At 43.1% G+C, this 19875-nt stretch overlaps 1 protein-coding gene across 7 annotated transcripts in view; it reads right to left on the reverse strand.

The window, feature by feature from the left end:
* LOC121579445 (active breakpoint cluster region-related protein) overlaps window positions 1-19875 on the reverse strand; it is a 242135-nt gene that overhangs the window by 51289 nt on the left and 170971 nt on the right. For all 7 annotated transcript variants that reach the window (XM_041894042.1, XM_041894041.1, XM_041894044.2 and 4 more), the window contains one exon: window positions 19533-19664. In XM_041894042.1, coding sequence (XP_041749976.1) covers window positions 19533-19664 — 132 coding nt within the window. The remainder of the gene's footprint in view (window positions 1-19532; window positions 19665-19875) is intronic.

Here is a 19875-nt window from a genome sequence, read left to right on the forward strand (position 1 = left end):
CTCTGCCTGCCCAGCCAGCGCTCTGCCCTCATCAGACCAGTGGAGGGGAATGAACACTGAAAGGTCAGCAGAGAGTCTACGAGGAGGAGAAACCCACAACCATCCGCACGGCAGGAGCACACAGCACAGCAAGCACACAGCATCCAGTCCAGAGCCTTGTATATGCTTACCAGTTCCTAGAACTCCACACAGTCTTCAGGGGAAGGAACGGTACAGTAATGATATACAGTACTGAGCATCAATGTGGTAGTGTACAGGTATGTAAATGTGAAAGGTTATGAAATTGTGAAGTGATACTGTTTATTTGCTTTTTAATGTTAAAAGGAAGAGGGTTTAAGTTCTCACTTCAATATTGGCACACATAGCAGAGAGCATTTTCCGTTTTCATCTAGATTTGACCATTTGATCCCCTTCAATAAACTCAGCTGTCACTTCTGGGTGTACTGGATTTACATTTACATTTAAGTCATTTAGCAGACACTCTTTTCCAGAGCGACTTACAGTTAGTGCATACATAAAAAAAAATTATACTGGCCCCCCGTGGGAATCGATCCCACAACCCTGGCGTTGCAAACGCCATGCTCTACCAACCGAGCTACATTCCCTCCCCTACCCTGGACGACGCTGGGCCAATTGTGCGCCGCCCCATGGGTCTCCCGGTCGCGGCCGGCTATGACAGAGCCTGGATGCAGGATGCTGTATTAAGTGTTAATCTCAGAACTGACCTTTCAGGATCCTGATCCACTGGGCTCATCCACTAAATCACAACCCCTCCACTATGATTCACATAAACAATTTTACATATTGCATGGACAATAAGGTTTTTGTAATTCTAACTCTATTAAATCCCCTTTTAAAAACATCCCTCCTTTTCCCAAACACCCCCATTAGAGGTGGTATCGCCTGTTTACTGCTCAGGTCAGGGGTCAGAGATCATGGGTTATAGTCCATCCCCTTCAGGCCACATCAGTTATTTGAAGAGCTGGACTCAGTTTAAAACTTATTTCAAACCCTAAGGAGAATTTCTCCAATTATTATGTGGGTTTGCTTTGACAGGACAAGCCTTTTCAGAGGCCTGCTCTGCTGCTCACCCAAACGAGACTGACTGTCAGAGAACATCAGAGTGTGTGTGTGTGTGCGCACGCACACACACACACACGTCTGTGTAGCATGTGAGTGAGAGAGAGTGACAGGCAGGCAGGCAGGCAGGAAGGCAGACAAACAGTGGATCTGCTACTTCAGACAATGTTCTGTTTGTTATCAGTCTGCTGTGGGACAGCCTTGACCAAACAAACCCACATTACTATGCTGTGACACAAGGTGTGGTCAAACGCCACACAGGCTAGAGCAGAGAGAGGGGGAGAGAGAGAGACTAAGAGAAAGAGGTGGAATCCTGGTCATCAGAGATGTGAGGTTATTATGACATTTCAAGATGTACTCTTGTAATGAATAACGTGGCAATTGAGCAAGTCGAGGAGACTAAACTGCTTGGTGTAACCCTAGATTGTGTGGTCCTCTGTAGCTCAGCTGGTAGAGCACGGCGCTTTTAACGCCAAGGTAGTGGGTTCGATCCCCGGGACCACCCATACACAAAAAATGTATGCACGCATGACTGTAAGTCGCTTTGGATAAAATCGTCTGCTAAATGGCATATTATTATATTATTATTATATAGATTGTAAACTGTATGGCCAAAACATATTAATACAACAGTAGCTAAGATTGGGAGAGGTCTGTCCATGAAAAAGCACTGCTCTGATTTCTTGACATCACAATAAACAGGACTTAGTTTTATCCCACCTGGACTACTGCCCAGTTATATAGTCAACTGCCACAAAGAAGAACATAGGCAAATTACAGCTGGCCCAGAACAGAGCAGCACGGCTGGCCCTTAATATGTACACAGAGGGCTAATATCAATAACATGCCTGTCAATCTCTCCAGACTCAAAGTAAAGGAGAGATTGACTGCATCACTACTAGTCTTTGTGAGAGGTATTAACATGTTGAAAGCACCAAACTGTCTGCTCAAACAACTAACACACAGCTCAAACACCCATACATACCCCACAAGACATGACACCAGGGGAATGCATTACACTACACAGAGCCATGACTACATGGAACTCTTTTCCACATCAAGTACAGTGAGGGAAAAAAGTATTTGATCCCCTGCTGATTTTGTACGTTTGCCCACTGACAAAGACATGATCAGTCTATAATTTTAATGGTAGGTTTATTTGAACAGTGAGAGACAGAATAACAACAACAAAAAATCCAGAAAAACGCATGTCAAAAATGTTATAAATTGATTTGCATTTTAATGAGGGAAATAAGTATTTGACCCCTCTGCAAAACATGACTTGGTGGCAAAACCCTTGTTGGCAATCACAGAGGTCAAACGTTTCTTGTAGTTGGCCACCAGGTTTGCACACATCTCAGGAGGGATTTTGTTCCACTCTTCTTTGCAGATATTCTATAAGTCATTAAGGTTTCGAGGCTGACGTTTGGCAACTCGAACCTTCAGCTCCCTCCACAGATTTTCTATGGGATTAAGGTCTGAAGACTGGCTAGGCCACTCCAGGACCTTCATGTGCTTCTTCTTGAGCCACTCCTTTGTTGCCTTGGTCATCGTCATGCTGGAATACCCATCCACGACCCATTTTCAATGCCCTGGCTGAGGGAAGGAGGTTCTCACCCAAGATTTGATGGTACATGGCCCCGTCCATCGTCCCTTTGACGCGGTGAAGTTGTCCTGTCCCCTTAGCAGAAAAACACCCCCAAAGCATAATGTTTCCACCTGCATGTTTGGCGGCGGGATGGTGTTCTTGGGGTCATAGGCAGCATTCCTCCTCCTCCAAACACAGCGAATTGAGTTGATGCCAAACGAGCTCCATTTTGGTCTCATCTGACCACAACACTTTCACCCAGTTCTCCTCTGAATCATTCAGATGTTCGTTGGCAAACTTCAGACGGCCCTGTATATGTGCTTTCTTGAGCAGGGGGACCTTGCGGGCGCTGCAGGATTTTCAGTCCTTCACGGCATAGTGCGTTACCAATTGTTTTCTTGGTGACTATGGTCCCAGCTGCCTTGAGATCATTGACAAGATCCTCCCGTGTAGTTCTGGGCTGATTCCTCACCGTTCTCATGATCATTGCAACTCCACGAGGTGAGATCTTGCATGGAGCCCCAGGCCGAGGGAGATTGACAGTTATTTTGTGTTTCTTCCATTTGCGAATAATCGCACCAACTGTTGTCACCTTCTCACCAAGCTGCTTGGCGATGGTCTTGTAGCCCATTCCAGCCTTGTGTAGGTCTACAATCTTGTCCCTGACATCCTTGGAGAGCTCTTTGGTCTTGGCCATGGTGGAGAGTTTGGAATCTGATTGACTGATTGCTTCTGTGGACAGGTGTCTTTTATACAGGTAACAAGCTGAGAATTGGAGCACTCCCTTTAAGAGTGCGCTCCTAATCTCAGCTCGTTACCTGTATAAAAGACACCTGGGAGCCAGAAATCTTTCTGATTGAGAGGGGGTCAAATACTTATTTCCCTCATTAAAATGCAAATCAATTTATAACATTTTTGACATGCGTTTTTCTGGATTTTTTGTTGTTGTTATTCTGTCTCTCACAGTTCATAAACCTACCATTAAAATTATAGACTGATCATTTCTTTGTCAGTGGGCAAACGTACAAAATCAGCAGGGGATCAAATACTTTTTTCCCTCACTGTAACTCAAGGGAGCAGTAAAATCAGATTAAGAAAACAGATAAAAACAACACCTCATGGAACAATGCGGACCGTGAAGAGACACACACACACTAACAAACAGACTCTACACACACGCCGTCATGTTGTGGTATTGTGGATTTTATATTGCAACTTTGCAATATGACAGTAATAATGTCTTGTATGATGTGTTGTTATATTGATGATGTAGGCTGTTGTGTTTTGTAGTGATGTAAGTGTTTTACCCCTGATTGGAAGAGTAGATGCTGCAGCAGCTAATTGGGATCTAATGAATAAAAAAGACCCTTGGAGTTTAGTGACGCAAACAAACATTCAAGGCAATCTCCCCAACCATTTAAAGCGATACTGCAAGATTTCGATATTTAGGTTGTTTTTCTACTTACAGTACACAGAGTCAGACAAACTCATGGATACCATTTATTATGTCTCTGCGTGCAGTTTGGAGATGATTGAAGGCAGTGCCATTGAGACAGATAGAGATGTATAGAGATCGCAGCATTCTATGTGACAACGGGACAGAGAATGAGGAAGTGGATAGAATTAGTTTCTTATGATTAGTAGTAAAATTAACGAATGTATAAAATATAAATTACTATGTATAGCTTTGTAAGACTATAACTGACCAACCACCCAGCTTTGGAATAGTTAGAAAGTATATTTCCCTGCTTTTGAGAGGAGCTGGCTACTGTACTTCTATCAATTGTGCTAAGATAACAATATGCTAACTTCAATCATCTCCAAACTGCACTCGGAGACATAAAAATGGTATCCATGAGTTCGTCTGACTCTGGGTAAGTAGAAAAACGACCTAAATATCAAAATATCGCAGTATCCCTTTAAAGAGAAAACTGTGGGTAAGAGATCACTGACAGTCAAAATAACCATTAAAAACAAACATTCTTTCTCACGTGAACTATCAAAACATGGCCACATAGTTTGACATCTCAGTAAATGCATAAGAGAGGCAGTTGAAAAGGCCTCATCTTGGTGGATGAAGAAGTGTTTGGCTGACAAAAGTGGCAGGAGAAGGAAGGGCTTGATAACTAAATGACATTTAAAGGTGAATTCAAATGTATCATTGACATTTTCATTCTGGCTCTCATCTCGACTCAGGCGTTCGTTCAATCAAAGTGAGAACACTGACAATGGGATGAATCTGTCTAGAAAATGACAAAGATTTCAACTTCATGAATGAGAGATGTAACCTTTCCATTCCAATCAGTGTGTAAGTGTGAAGTCAACAGAACAGCTCATAAGAATGAACATTGAATTCCTAACACAGACAAACAAATTTGTTTGTGTAGGAGATGAGAAAGCTCAAGATGCTAACCAACAGGCTGCAGAGATCCTGTCATCTGAATGGTGGAGGGATAACATTCTAAGATGAGCAAAGGTCTGCTACAGATGTGACTGGAATAGGAGAGGAGACCTGAAGACCACTGGAGACCATTTCAGTACACACACACGCCGTAGATGACCGTGTGTCTCAGAGGTGTTTTCCATCATGCAGAACGACTTTGTGGGAGCTCCCAGGTCTCCCACAGCATCAGTTTATACAGGGATCAGACCAATCACTAGGGGATTGAGACAGGCAGAGGAGAATTACCAGGGACAGCAGGCTCAAGGGCCACCTAAGTAGACACACGCAGACACAGAGACACACTCACAGTGTTCCTTTCATAGACAGGAAGGGCAAGGCCTGGGTCCTGGTGTTGTGTCCTGGTGAACTTCACCGTCAGGACGTAGTCTACACTGAAACACAGTCAGGGAGCTGAGCTGTCCATGCCTGTGTACTGTATATGATATCACTCTACACCATTATAGTGACTCATTCAGACATTTAATCAAATCAATCACTGACGCAGTTCACTGATGCCATAATATACACAATATGGGGGGTGTATTCTACTGTGAAGTTCAAATTATGATTATGATGACAAAAAGAGATGCTTTGTTTCAGTGGGTGGAATAAGTACTGCTTCTATTTCTGTGGGAAAGCCCTAGTCAGTCCCTTGAGACAGCCGTTCAAGTTCATAGAACTTTCAAAGTGCCTTCTAAGTTCTCCAAGTCGATTATATTCAGCTACAAGCTAAGCTAACATCACTGTCTGTCTCCACACTAAGCCAATAGGGTTCTATGACTGAGTGTTTATGTTTGCATCATTCACCTGTCAGAGTGTATGGAGGGCAGAGTGAGGCTATAGGTAGCATCTGGTAAGTGTGTGAGGGGTGAACCTCAGGCAGTAGAAGTTAATCCTCTGTCAGCCCTGGTCTGGTCTGTAGACAGGGTGCTACTGAAGATACCTGGTTGGCATTTAGGAGTTTGTGGAGAGGGGTTGGCACTGCAGAGGGGTTGGCAGAGGGGCAGTGGCCACATACGGCTCACAACAGCATCCTTTTACGTCTGACTGGTTTGGCAACAGCGTGAGTAAGCAGCAGGAAACGTCTGGAGCTGTGTGAGAACCATGTTGTGTCTTACTTACATCGACACGTGCGTTCGCACACACAGCACGGTTTACAGTAAAAGGTGAGTGGACTATCACGGCTGAATGGGAAGGGCTGGCTGTACATGTGAGCAACCTCCAGTAAAAACACATTTTCAAAAAAACCATGAAACCAGAGTATAGCAAAACCCTGTTGTCCCTCCATCTTCTAATGCCTAGTGCGTATTGACGTTACTCCCAGAACAGAACAAACCCTCCACAGAGAGATCCATCTCTGGGTATAATGAAATGTACCACCACAGTGGAGAGCGTGGCTCAACCTCAAACTCCCTGCATATGGAACACATCTCCTCCTCTCCACAATCACAACATCAAAACAAACAGAGGGGGCACTTACACAAACTCTCCAGCTTTCTAACCATATCAGGCCCTTCTCTTGGGAAATGGGGGTACTCTATCCCTTTTCCTCCATCCCTCTCTCCATCACTACCTCTCTCCACAGGTCCAGTGTGTGAAGGACAGACTGAGGTCCTGTTGCTTCAGGCGTCAGAATCAGTGGATATCAATCACACAGCACCACAGAGGGTCAGCCCTCCACCGCCCTTACACACACTTTTCAAAGCCTACAGGGCTTCACTAGGACACTGTATTTCTGCTGGGGCCTATTACTAAAATATGGTTGAGGGGGCTGCCAACAACAGCACGGGAAAGAGAGAGATAGGGAGGGAGGGAGAGCCAGGGAGGGTAAAAATGGTTCTGGTCTCTGGGGGTGTTTGCGGGACAAAGGGGGGAAAAAAGCAATTGCATTGGGGGAGATTTGGCGCTGGTGTTCATGTGAAATCTGATTAACAGAAGAGAGGAGAGAAGGCAGAGAGAGAGAGGCCTGGAGGTTGTCTGTCTACCCCACTATCCCTCAGTCTGCCGAGAGGGGGAGAAAGAGAAGGAGAGGGGGAGAAAGAGAAGGAGAGGGGGAGAAAGAGAAGGAGAGGGGGAGAAAGAGAAGGAGAGGGGGAGAAAGAGAAGGAGAGGGGGAGAAAGAGAAGGAGAGGGGGAGGGGGAGAAAGAGAAGGAGAGGGGGAGAAAGAGAAGGAGAGGGGGAGAAAGAGAGAGGCAATATCTACAGTACATTCTGAAAATATTCAGACCCCTTCACTTTTTCCACATTTTGTTACGTTACAGCCTTATTCTAAAATTGATTAAATTAAATTGTTTCCTCATCAATCCACACACAATACCCCATAATGACAAAGCGAACAGGTTTTTTGAAATTTTAGCAAATGTATTACAAATAAAAAGGGGTATTGTGTGTAGATTGATGAGGAAACCATCTCTGCAGTACTCCACCAATCAGAGTGGCCAGATGGAAGCCACACCTCAGTAAAAGGCACCTAAAAGGACTCTCAGACCATGAGATAAAAGATTCTCTGGTCTGACTGGGGTGAAGGTTCACCTTCCAACAGGACAACGACCCTAAGCACACAGCCAAGACAACGCAGGAGTGGCTTCGGGACAAGTCTCTGAATGTCCTTGAGTGGACCAGCCAGAGCCCGGACTTGAACCCGATCGAACATCTCTGGAGAGACCTGAAAATAGCTGTGCAGCGACGCTCCCCATCCAACCTGACAGAGCTTGAGAGGATCTGCAGAGAAGAATGGGAGAAACCCAAAATACAGGTGTGCCAAGCTTGTAGTGTCATACTCAAGAAGACTCGAGGCTGTAATCGCTGCCAAAGGTGCTTCAACAAAGTACTGAGTGAAGGGTCTGAATATTTATGTAAATGTGATATTTCCGTTTTTGCTTTGTCATTATGGGGTATTGTGTGTAGATTGATGAGGATTTTTAAAATTATTTAATCCATTTTAAATAAGGCTGTAATGTCACAAAATGTGGAAAAAGTGAACGGGTCTGAAAACCTTTTGAATGCACTGTACATTGTTACGTCATGCCAATAAAGCAAACAGAATTGAATTGAATTGAGAGGGGAGAAAGAGAGAGGAGGTGCAATGAAAGAGGGAGAGAGAACACTTCTGTAAGGGGAAGAGGTGGCATGAGGGTAGTAAAATAAAGAAAAGTGAGTTTGCTATCCTTCTACCATCCCTTTGGTTTCTGTCCCCCTAGGACACTCCTCACCACAGTAACAGTGAACCATGATCTCGTCTGGGGGAGAGGGCCGCTGTGGTTAACACTCCCTCCCAGAGTAGCTGAGCTCCCAACAGCAGATTGGCAGGGCAAACACTGTCTGGCAATCTTGGCACAGGAGAGAGGCGAAGGGAGGTTTTTGGGTTGCCCTGGTTCATACAACACAACACATTTAGATTTAACAGAGTCAATGTGGTCGTGTGAAATTCTAATCAATCAGTATTTCAGCACATTCTAAGGCAGAGCAGAGCCATGCATGAAATTACTTCAGGGATGAGGAGAGGGGTGAAGATGTTTTCTCTTCGATCATCTGCTATCAATAAATCCAAAGACAGAGAAGAAAGAGGCGGAGGAGAAGAATGCTCTGGCCCCAGGTTGAGGCTCCTGAAAGAAAGAACCATCTCAGGAATTCACTGTCCCTGGAACCCTAGTGTGTTTCCTGCTAATGGAAGGAGAAGTGGTCCCTTTTCCCTCACTAAGGATGAGTAGAAAACAATTTCTGTCAGAGAGAGAAGCCATGACCGAGACACTTAGTCATTTCTTATAAAATACAGTCTTTGATTTAATTCTGTCAATAGAAAATGATTATTTCACTTAAAGACAGCTTTTTAATGTTTCTCATTTTGGCCTACTAGTGGGGGGTCGTCATAGATAGAAGCATTAGCCATAATGGGGAAAAATGATGAACATCATTTTTTATTTATTTATTTAACCTTTATTTAACCAGGTAAGCCAGAATAAAGTGTTGATGAGATTGGTAGATGTGACTGACACAGCAGGTTATAGGAGGAGAGTGTTAATGTACTCTGTAGAGTGTGTGGGCCAAGACAGAATGGTTAACAGAATACTCCCCTAATAACACACACACACAATGGGAGGCACACACACGCATCTCCTAAAGTTCACCTTGGCCTCGCTGGCTCAGGTTTCAGATTTCATTAGCGATGGTTTGCGTGCTTGTGTGTGAGTGTGTGCATTCGTGCATGTGTAGGTGAGATGGGGGTTATTTGATGGGGATTGGGGGGCCTCCTCTTGGAGCAGCGGGGGGTAGGGGTGCCTCTGACACTGCACAGTGTGTATGTGTGTGTTCGCTGTTTATGATTTATGACTGACACACTGGCTGCCAACGACCAATCTTTCTCTACTTTGTTCTCTGTGCCGTTGTTCCCATCTTCTCCCCCTATCTCTGACAGAAATCAGCAGGAGCTATTGTTCCCTCCATACCTGGTATATTTCTCTGGTATTGGTATTTTATTAAGATCCCCATTAGCTGTTGCGAAAGCCGCAGCTACTCTTCCTGGGGTCCAAACAGAACATGAAACATGACATAATACAGAACATTAATAAACAAGAACAGCTCAAGGACATAACTATATCAATTTTAAAATGGCACACACAGCCTACATATCAATACATACACACAATATCTAGGTCAAATAGGGGAGAAGCTTGTGCCGTGAGGTGTTGCTTTATCTGTTTTTTGAAACCAGGTTTGCTGTTCATTTGAGCAATATGAGATGGAAGGGAGCTCTATGTAATACTGTACACTTTCTTGAATTTGTTCTGGGTTTGGGGACTATGAAAAGATCCCTGGTGGCATAAGTGTGTGTGTCAGAGCTGTGTGTAAATTGACTATGCAAACAATTTGGAATTAATGTTCCTTATAAAAAGAAGTGATGCAGTCAGTCTCTCCTCAACTCTTAGCCAAGAGAGACTGGCATGCATAGTATTTAGATTAGCCCTGTGATTACAATGAAGAGCAAGACGTGCCGCTGTGTTCTGGGCCAGCTGCAGCTTAACTAGGTCTTTATTAGCAGCACTTGACCACATGGCTGCACAATAATCAAGATAAGAAAAAAACTAGAGCTTGCAGGACTTGCTTTGTGGAGTGTGGTGTCAAAAAAGCAGAACATCTCTTTATTACGGACAGACCTCTCCCCATCTTTACAAACATTGAATCTATATGTTTTGACCATGACAGTTTACAATCTAAGGTAACACCAAGTAATTTTGTCAACTTGTTCTACATCCGCTCCCTTCATTACCAGATTCAGCTGAGGTCTAGAGCTTAGGGAATGACTTGTAAAAGCCATAAAACATATGTTTTCTCAACAACAGGTTATGATCAATAATATCAAAGGCTGCACTAAAATCTAACAGTACAGCTCCCACAATCTTATTATTATCAACCAATCATCAGTCATTTGTGTCAGTGCAGTACATTACATGTTGAGTGCCCTTCTCTATGAGCATTCTAAAAAAGTCTGTTGTCAATTTGTTTACAAATAGCACTGTATTTGGTCAAACAATTTTTCCAACAGTTTCCTAAGCACTGGCAGCAAGCTGATTGGTCTGCTGTTAGAACCAGTAAATGCTGCTTTACCACTATTGGGTAGCGGAATGACTTTGGCTTCCCTCCAGGCCTGAGGAAAAACACCTTCCTCTAGACTCAGATTAAATATATGACAGATAGGAGTGGCCAGAGTCAAATCAAATGTATTTGCCACATGCACCGAATACAACAGGTGTAGACCTTACAACGGGTGTAGACCTTACAACGGGTGTAGACCTTACAACGGGTGTAGACCTTACAACAGGTGTAGACCTTACAACGGGTGTAGACCTTACAACGGGTGTAGACCTTACAGCTACCATCCTCAGTAGCCTTCCATCTAAGTTGTCAATGTCAGGAGGTTTGTCATTATTGAGCGATAACAATAATTTTCCACCTGTCCCACAATAACGTACAATGCTTTTCTTTAATTATTATTTATTTTTTATGCATGAATACTATGGCTCACTGTTTGTTGTTGGAATTTCCTGCTTAAGTTTGCCCACTTTGCCAATGAAGTAATCAATCAAATAATTGCCAACATCAAATGGTTTTGTGATGAATAAGCCATCTGGTTCGATGAAAGATAGAATTGAATTTTGTCTTTCTACCCATCATTTCATTTAAAGTATGGCAAAGTTTTTTTCTCCATCATTCTTTATATCATTGATCTTGGTTTCATAACACAGTTTTCTTTTTGTTGAGTTTAGTCACATAATTTCTCAATTTACAGTAAGTCAGCCAGTCAGATGTGCAGCCAGACTTATTAACCACTCCTTTTGCCCCATCTCTTTCAACCATTTAGTTTTTCAATTCCTTATCAATCCATGGAGCCTTAACAGTTCTAAAAGTCAGTTTCTTAACAAGTGCATGTATGTTATCAATAATTGGAAGAAGCAATTTCATAAATTCATCAAGTGCAGCGCCTTATTAATTATTAGTCTCTCAGAGAGATAAGCATTAAAAACCTCACAGTTGTAATAGGAGACTTCTGGAAGCTTTGCTGTTGAATGGTCCTAGAGCACTACTGGTCCTGCTACAGGATCGCATTATTCTCAGAGGACTAGTTCATATAGTACCATTGGCATGGCAAAGGGGATTCGATCTTCCTCTACACATCACCACTGTCTGAAAACAATAGGGCCCTTTCACTATAAGACCATTCATTACAGTGTACTGCATGTCAGTGGTTCCCAAAACGTTTTTCGCATTGGGATCCATCATCCATCTAAAGACTTTCACATTCTCTTGTGTGCCATCCATCTAAAAAACATGTTTCTAAAGACTAGTTAAAGCCAGGCTTTAGCTGTGACCCAAGAGAGAAGAACAGCATTATGTTACATCCCTTTTGTAACAATCAGAGTCTGAATGTGAGTGGGCAACAGAGTTAAACAGAACAGTATTGTATCTCTATGCATCATAGCTGGGGAGGATCCTGCTTCTCTGGCTGGGTTCTCCTCTTTTGATCTCCACTTAATTCACAACCTGTAATTGGCCACCATCTGGGTCTCTCCCTCCTCCTCTCTCGCTGTCGCTCTTTCGATCTCTCTACTCCTCCTCTCCCTCTCTCTCTCTCTCTCCCCCTCTCTAAACAACTGGGTTACATGTCCAGGGAAGCATTTACATCTGCTGGTAATCACTTACACTTCCCTCCTCCCTGATTATGTAACTTTAATAACATCAAATTACCCACACTGCCTAGCGCCTGCCTTCCAGGTCCATCAGCAGAGCAGTACAGTGTGTCTACTGGGTTTGGACACCACAGCCGACCCCCCATACAACTCGCTATGTATCTGGTTGAGAATACACAGACCTGTCAGAGTAATAAGGGACTTGTATGCCATTGCATAATTATGTATATCATAGTGAGAGGGAGTTAACTTACAGTACATACAGGATCACACTGACACATCCCACTATAGAGGACTAGAACCCATTCTGGTCTTTTTCCAAAGATATAGAATACGGCCAAAGGATGTCATAATACATGTTGTCTCGTCTCCAGTCACCACACCAGAGACATGGGATTAGGCAGCAGTATACATATAACGGATGGATGATCCAATCTGGCCCTCTGGTTTGTCTTCAGAACTACTTTTATATAAACTAAATCTGGCAGGTCATTCTTTCATTACTTTGTGTATTCGTATCTCAAACAAAATAAAGGATTTTATCTTCTGTCTTTCATAATCAGATTCTTCCTTTCAAAACACAACCTAGTTATTTAGGGCACATTGTCCCAGTGTGCTGTTTGTGGTGGTATAACAAACACTGACAAATAGAGTTGTGGGGAAGGTTAAGGAAAAGGGGGTTATTTGTTAGGAAATGGAGGGGGAAGAACCATAACCTGTCACTGAGAGAGATGGGGAAACATCATGATCAGAGACGGCTGATCTTATGAGGAAGATCCCGAATTACCCTCCATCAATAAAGAGCACCAGATGCTACATGAGGCGCACATTGACTATATGAAGGATGATCCCCATTACATATCATACCAGAGATACTGTATCAATGCTAAGTGTGCATATTATTGAGTGTAAAATGTATGTTAATCTTTTAAAGGCTGGAATAAGATTCCAATCCATGGAGCTTTCCTTAGTGAGTCAAAATATGCTCCTTTGGGTGTTGTTGGTCATTGAATAGCTCCAACTGTATGTAATAAAACTTTTCCTTTGTCAATGCATGTAAAGCATACAGTATACACACTCCCTCTCCCTCCCTCCCCACACCACCACCACCACCACACGGGGTAATAAACAGAAGCCCTTGCGGCAGGTTGGAGCGATTGAAATCATTTACATGAATGTATGAATTTGCTCGCCATTAGCGTGGGTGTGTGTTTGCTAAGGATGTCTCAGAACACACACCCTCGTGGCCCATCTGTCAGTCTTGACAGATGCTGCTGCATGCGTGTATGTGTGTGGCCCCAGGGTGTGGGTATGTAGCAGGGGGAGGATATGACAGATTACACCACTACATGATAGGAGCCAGAGCATGATAGATGAGCAGGCCTATTAGCTACATGAATTCATATTACCCTGGCGCACACATTCTGCATTGGCGCAAACAAAGAAACAGATGCCTAATAACCACACACAGTTTTTAAATCTGCTCAACACCACACAAGAATCCATAGGCTCAGAGAGCTTTTTGTATAAGTGAGTGCTAAACCCTCTGCTTTAATGCAATGTTCTGTTACTGTAATGTACCACACCACACGGTGCTGTTCTGCTGTATCCTGAAGGTAAGGGCTTCCAGGAACAAAGAGCTTTGTGCCCCTCTGCATCACACACACACACAATTCTCCTCCAACGCCTGAACTCTGTCTCCCATTATCTCTGGTTCAACTAGCTCAGGTTAATAATTATACAGACAAAATAACAGAGGAGAGAGAGAGGGGTCCATGACATGTACTCACCCTGGAGTAGGAAGGAATAAAAAGGACCCCTTCGCTACAGCATAGTGGAGGTATAGAGAAGTGGAGAGAGGGGTGGAGAGAGAAGGAGTGAAGGAAAGGGGGATAGAAGAGAAGCGGAAGGATAGAGGAGAAGAATGGCTCATATGGGGGTAGGATGGATCAGAAGGGTTAAGGTGATGTTGGAGGAGGATTGTAGAGATTAGAAAGCACACTGTTGTCCAACCCATAGAAATATACGGATTTATATTCTAGTAATTCTACTTTTATTGACTAAAAAGGGTCAACCAAACAGCTCGACTATCAACTACCAGAATCCACCACAGAGGAACACCAGGAATTCAAAGAGCAGCCATTTCAGTACAGTGGAATTCAGAGTGTGGTCTCATTACTGACAGCTCTTATAAGAAAAGCTAATTGGTGATACCAGGCAGTGGGATACAGTCTTTGGAGAGACATGTTACCTAACAGAAGAATATCAGACTATCAATATCAGAGTCATACCATCCGTATCTCCACAATCTTCTCCAGTCCCAGTCTCCTCTGTGCTAGAGCCAACACACTCAGACAGATGGCTGTGTGAACAGTGGTGGGTCTATGAAAGACAACACTTTGTCCTCCAGATAAGAGAGAGAAATTAAAGGCTTGAGCCCAGGGGGTGGGGTGAGGAGAGGGTGTGTGTGGGGGGTTACTACATAAAAGCATTGCTGGCTTTAGCTGCCTAGACTGATGCATTTCCGCTGTACAAAAGCACTGGTCGTGGTTGTCATCCCAAGCGCTGCGTGACCTGTCCCCTTTCGAGAGAACATATTCTTAGAAATCAGGCACTTAAATGTCACAAAAGAGCAATTTCTGAAATTCAAAAAGGCTGAAATGGAAAGCTCTTGGAAAGTCAGTCAGTCAGTCCAACACAAAGGCCTTTGCAACCTGGTCTGGGTCTGAAATGGCACCTTATTCCCTATATATTACCTAAGCGGGCCCTAGTTGAAAGTAGTCCACTATAATAGGGTGCCAGTTCAGACACAGCACTCATTCAACAGGGACCAGCTAGAGAGAAGAAATAAACCTCTTTGCTGCTGTTTTAACTGACAGCCTGGAGGACAGATATTGATCAGTTCTGCGAAAGTCAACCTAAAAGGAGTTTAAGAGCCCATTAATGTTCCCAGTGTGAGATGAGAGAGAGAGGGGGAAATAGCCTCTAACATGTTGTCGTTTAATGGAAGATTAGAGCTTTCACCCCTAGAGGTCAGGGGTCAGAGGTTATCTCCTGGGGGTCAGAGCTGTGTGTGGAAATGAATTGCTGCCTGCTGGTACTCAATAATTGATTATTAGGCAGAGAGAAAAAGATCAGAGCAGTGCTGCAGGCGTACATTTTATTTGTCACATGCCTCGTAAACAACAGGTGTAGACTAACAGTGAAATGCTTATTTACGGGCACTTCCCAACAATGCAGAGAGAAAGAAAATAGAGAAATAATAGAAAAGTAAAATACGTAATAATAAAAACAGAATGAGTAACAATAACTTGGCTATATAAACGGGGTACCAGTACCGAGCAGATGTGCAGGGGTACGAGGTAATTGAGGTAGATATGTACATATAACTAGGAATAAAGTGACTAGGCAACAGGAATAATAATAAACAGTAGCAGCAGTGTATGTGATGAGTCAAAAGAGATTAGTGCAAAAAGGGTCAATGCAGATAGTCCGGGTAGCTATTTGGTTAACTATTTAAGCAAATATTTAGCAGTCTTATGGCTTGGGGGTAGAATATGTTCAGGGTCCTGTTGGTTCCAGACTTGGTGCATCAGTACTGCTTGTGTATGCACACACAAACCAGTTTGACCTCACTATGGACCACAGGGACCCCTGTATCCATGGAAATAAGTCTGATTGATCAGAACTAAAAGAGATCCTTACATATGGCAGTCTGGGTGGGACGGGCACTGAAGTATTCTTCAGTGGCATGAATATCTAACAGTTTCAATGTATACTAAAACAGTATCGTATTGCACATTTCAAATGTATACTGATATAGCACTAGCCTACTTGTGCAAAAACAGACATCAAGACATTGAAGGACAGGCTGGCCTTGTTCATCCTCTTTTAACTTGACACCTTTACACAAACAAAATATCCTTCAATATCAATATTGAAATGTCCTTACAGGACATAGTTTACTTACAGTATCTAAACTTTCTCATCTGTGAAGAAAATTAGTAGCAGGCAATAAAAAGCAACTTTGCTGCATAAAATGCCCATGTAAGGCCTTTTAGTATTTTAGAGTATTGTTAAATAAATCAGTTAGGTCTCGAGAGAGGAAAGCAAAACATTTTAACTCCTTTCAGAAGAGCTTGACGAGAAACAAAACAGAAGAGCTTCAAGAAAAAGTCTCACCCACAAGCTATGCACTCTGGAAGAATGGGAAGGACTTCATGCATGTAAACTCTGTCGCCTTAGATCACCTAAACTCCATTTTAGTAACTCAGTGTTTGCATGTAAACTACCGTAAAGTCCCTTAATAAACATCTCTGTCCGTTTACTACAATGTCCCCTACACTCCATTTTAGGTTCTCTAAGTGTTATTGTCTGTCTGCTGCAGTTTAATAAAAAACAACTCCCTCTCCCACTCTACAGTGTCCCTATCCCTTAACAAGCACTATTCCACACAACAGTCACATTATATCAGGGATGTGGTCTCCCACTCTCAGCCCAGAGAGCTGATGCCATCACAGCAAATACTGATACGTTTTTCTCTCTTTTTCAGCTCAACCAAGCCTCGCTCTCTCTCTGTTGAGTCACTGGCTGCTCACCTCTCTTTCTCTCCAGCCCTCCAACTGCAGAGTGAAACTCTCCGCTCACCCAGCAACAACGCTCATCACCAATCATTTTCCCACCATCTCCCATCCTGGGACTGAACAGGCCATTCTCTTCACTTTCTACCCTTCCTTTTCCCCAACGCAACGCAAATTGTTCATTTTCGGAAACATGACTGTTGTTGGTTGGGAGGCAGTGTGTTTTCCCAGAAGACATTAGTGTGCCTCTCTGCCAGGCTGTTGAACCCCTGTGAGTGAGTAGTGGGCACATATTTTAGCCATGGGCATGACAGGCTGCAGTGAAGTTGGTATGAGGCAGGTCTGCAGCTCAGTGCCCACACACACACACTTCTCCAACACAGCCTCCAGAGTCTAGTGTTCCACTCCTATTCAGTCCTGTCAAAGAGCTAACAGGCAGGAAGAAGAGAAACCTCATTAACCCATTAGTGGGGGTAAAGGTTGATAAGAATTACAGTGGAATTACAGTGGAATATAATCTGGTTCAACAGGTGCTGGGCCAAAGATCAGGAGGTGTTTTAATTAAGCTTTTAATTAGGCTTTTTTCTCCATTTAACTAATCCTCTGTAGTTCAGAGCAGGAAATAAAAAGAGATAAAAACAGAATAAATCATTCGTAGTAATCTCATTATTGTTGGTACTCTAGTGCAGTGTTTCCAAAATCCAGTCCTCCAGTACCCCCAACAGTACATATTTTTATTGTAGCCCAGGACAAAAAACACCTGATTCAACTTGTCAACAATCATCAAGCCCTCAATTAGTTGAATCAGGTGAGTTGGTCCGGGGCTACAACTAAAATGTGCTGTTGGGAGTACTGGAGGACTGGAGTTCTGGAGTTGGGAAACACTGCTCTACTGTACTGCACAGTAAAAGTGTATGTTGTAGGAGTAGGAGTTTGTGGAGTAGTAGTAGTAGTAGTAGGAGTGTTTACTGTATGGAGTACTGCATGTTTCCGGAAAGCGTTACAACAACCAATCATAATTTATGATACTTCAGAAACCCTTCGAGACTATCACTAAAGGAAGAGCGGTATGCCACATGCTGGGACAAAATGGATGCCACATATGGGCTATGATGATGTCACTATTACTCAAGTCTGACATCTCAGAATGCATAGCATATCATAGCTAGAGAATGTGGACATTCCTCAGTTAGTACGCAGAGTTAGTACGCACAGAGGACAATTCAACTGACAGGCCAGAAGTCCTCTCTGGTTCACTAGAGGCAAATAAAACCTTCTCTATCTAAACAGCTTTTCCACAGTTAGTCAGGGAAAAGGAACAGGCAACCATTTAAACAGCCCTCTAAAAACAAACTCTCTCCAAATTGGACTGCCAATGAGGTGGGAGTGAAGAGTGTCATTCTTCGCTACACTTGAAGAGGAAGAGAAGCATTGATACATCAGTCAAGGACAGAAAACACAAGACAAACTTCAAATAACTTAAGAGAGATGATGGAGTTTAAGATAGGAAATGAACACAACCACAATCCTGGATAATAGTTTGTTATTCATATAGTACGCATCACATATGACATCTTAGTACTACTGTATGTTCCCCACACAACACTAGTTCATGTTTCATTATTTGTTAAAAAAAACTGTCTGTGACTCATCTGAAAGGAATACTTCACTCAGTATTCCTATTTCTGACTACTACTCCATAACAAGGGCCTGGTTCCTGAGACTACCAGGGATCAAACGGCAGGTAGCTTAGTGGTTAAGAGCGTTGTACCAGTAACGGAAAGGTCGCTGGTTCTAATCCCCGAGCCGACTAGGTGAAAAATCTGTCGATGTGCCCTTGAGCAAGGCACTTAACCCTAATTGCTCCTGTAAGTCGCTCTGGATAAGAGAGTCTGCTAAATGACAAAAAAATAACATCAAAGAGTGCGACCATTTTACTTGCATATGCGCCCAAATATTTAGCTGTGCGACCTGAATTGTTTATTTAGGAGCACCAGTGCACCTAGAAGAATTAAGGATTCTAGCTTTAATATTTCAAATATTGTTCATTGTGCTCCTATATTTCTTTGTGTGCTCCTACATGTTTCAACTTTGGTGCACACTTGCTCCTTGTAAAAAAGGTCAGCGTAGAGACCTGCTACCGTATGAGGGAGGAACAACAACGTGATGCGTCTTAATAACTACCCACAGACTGTGATGCACAACCCAAACATGTTACAGTCACAGGACATTCTGAGAGAGCGGGACTTTATATAGGGTATTTTCCCACAAGGAGGGGGAAAACCCTGAACTGAATTTCTCTCTCATTCTCTCTTTATAATTTTCTCTCTCCCTTTCTCCCTCTCTCCCCCTTTCCCTTTCTCCCAACCTCTTTCTTAGACATTTAAAACAACCGACCCACAGTAAAGGCAGCCCACCACAACTAAACCCATCTATTGTACACAAGAGGCCAGACAACAATAAGTGTGAGTCACACGTTGGGGAAAAGTTTGTGAGCTGAATGGATATCTCCATAGTCTACTGATGTACATAGGAGCTTGTGGTACACTATGTTTCTGTGAGGGTCCATAAAGAAAACAAGTCCACACATGCGTATGGAATAAGCATACAGTGAGTTTGGTTTCATGATGTGAGGTTTTTTCCCCCCTCTCCTTACCTGCACTTGGCCCTTGCCCATGATGATGTCCACGATCTCATTGTCATCCTTGTTGAGCTTGGTCTTGTCGTAACATTTCTCGTAGCACAGGATCCGCAGGCACTGAGAACCCTCCAGCTCGATTTCAAACTCCTATTGGACAATATACAGTCAGGACAGGAGAACTGGGTTCAATTTCCTATTGACAACATCAATGACAGAATTGTCAATATCCTATTGACCAGAGAACATTCTGCATGATAGAGTATTGGAAATTGAGTTCATTTGAGTAAAATGTCCTATTTGTATTTATTTCACCTTTATTTAACCAGGTAAGCCAGTTGAGAACAAGTTCTCATTTACA

Source organism: Coregonus clupeaformis, chromosome 13 (genome assembly GCF_020615455.1).
Source record: "Coregonus clupeaformis isolate EN_2021a chromosome 13, ASM2061545v1, whole genome shotgun sequence".
NCBI lineage: Eukaryota > Metazoa > Chordata > Actinopteri > Salmoniformes > Salmonidae > Coregonus > Coregonus clupeaformis.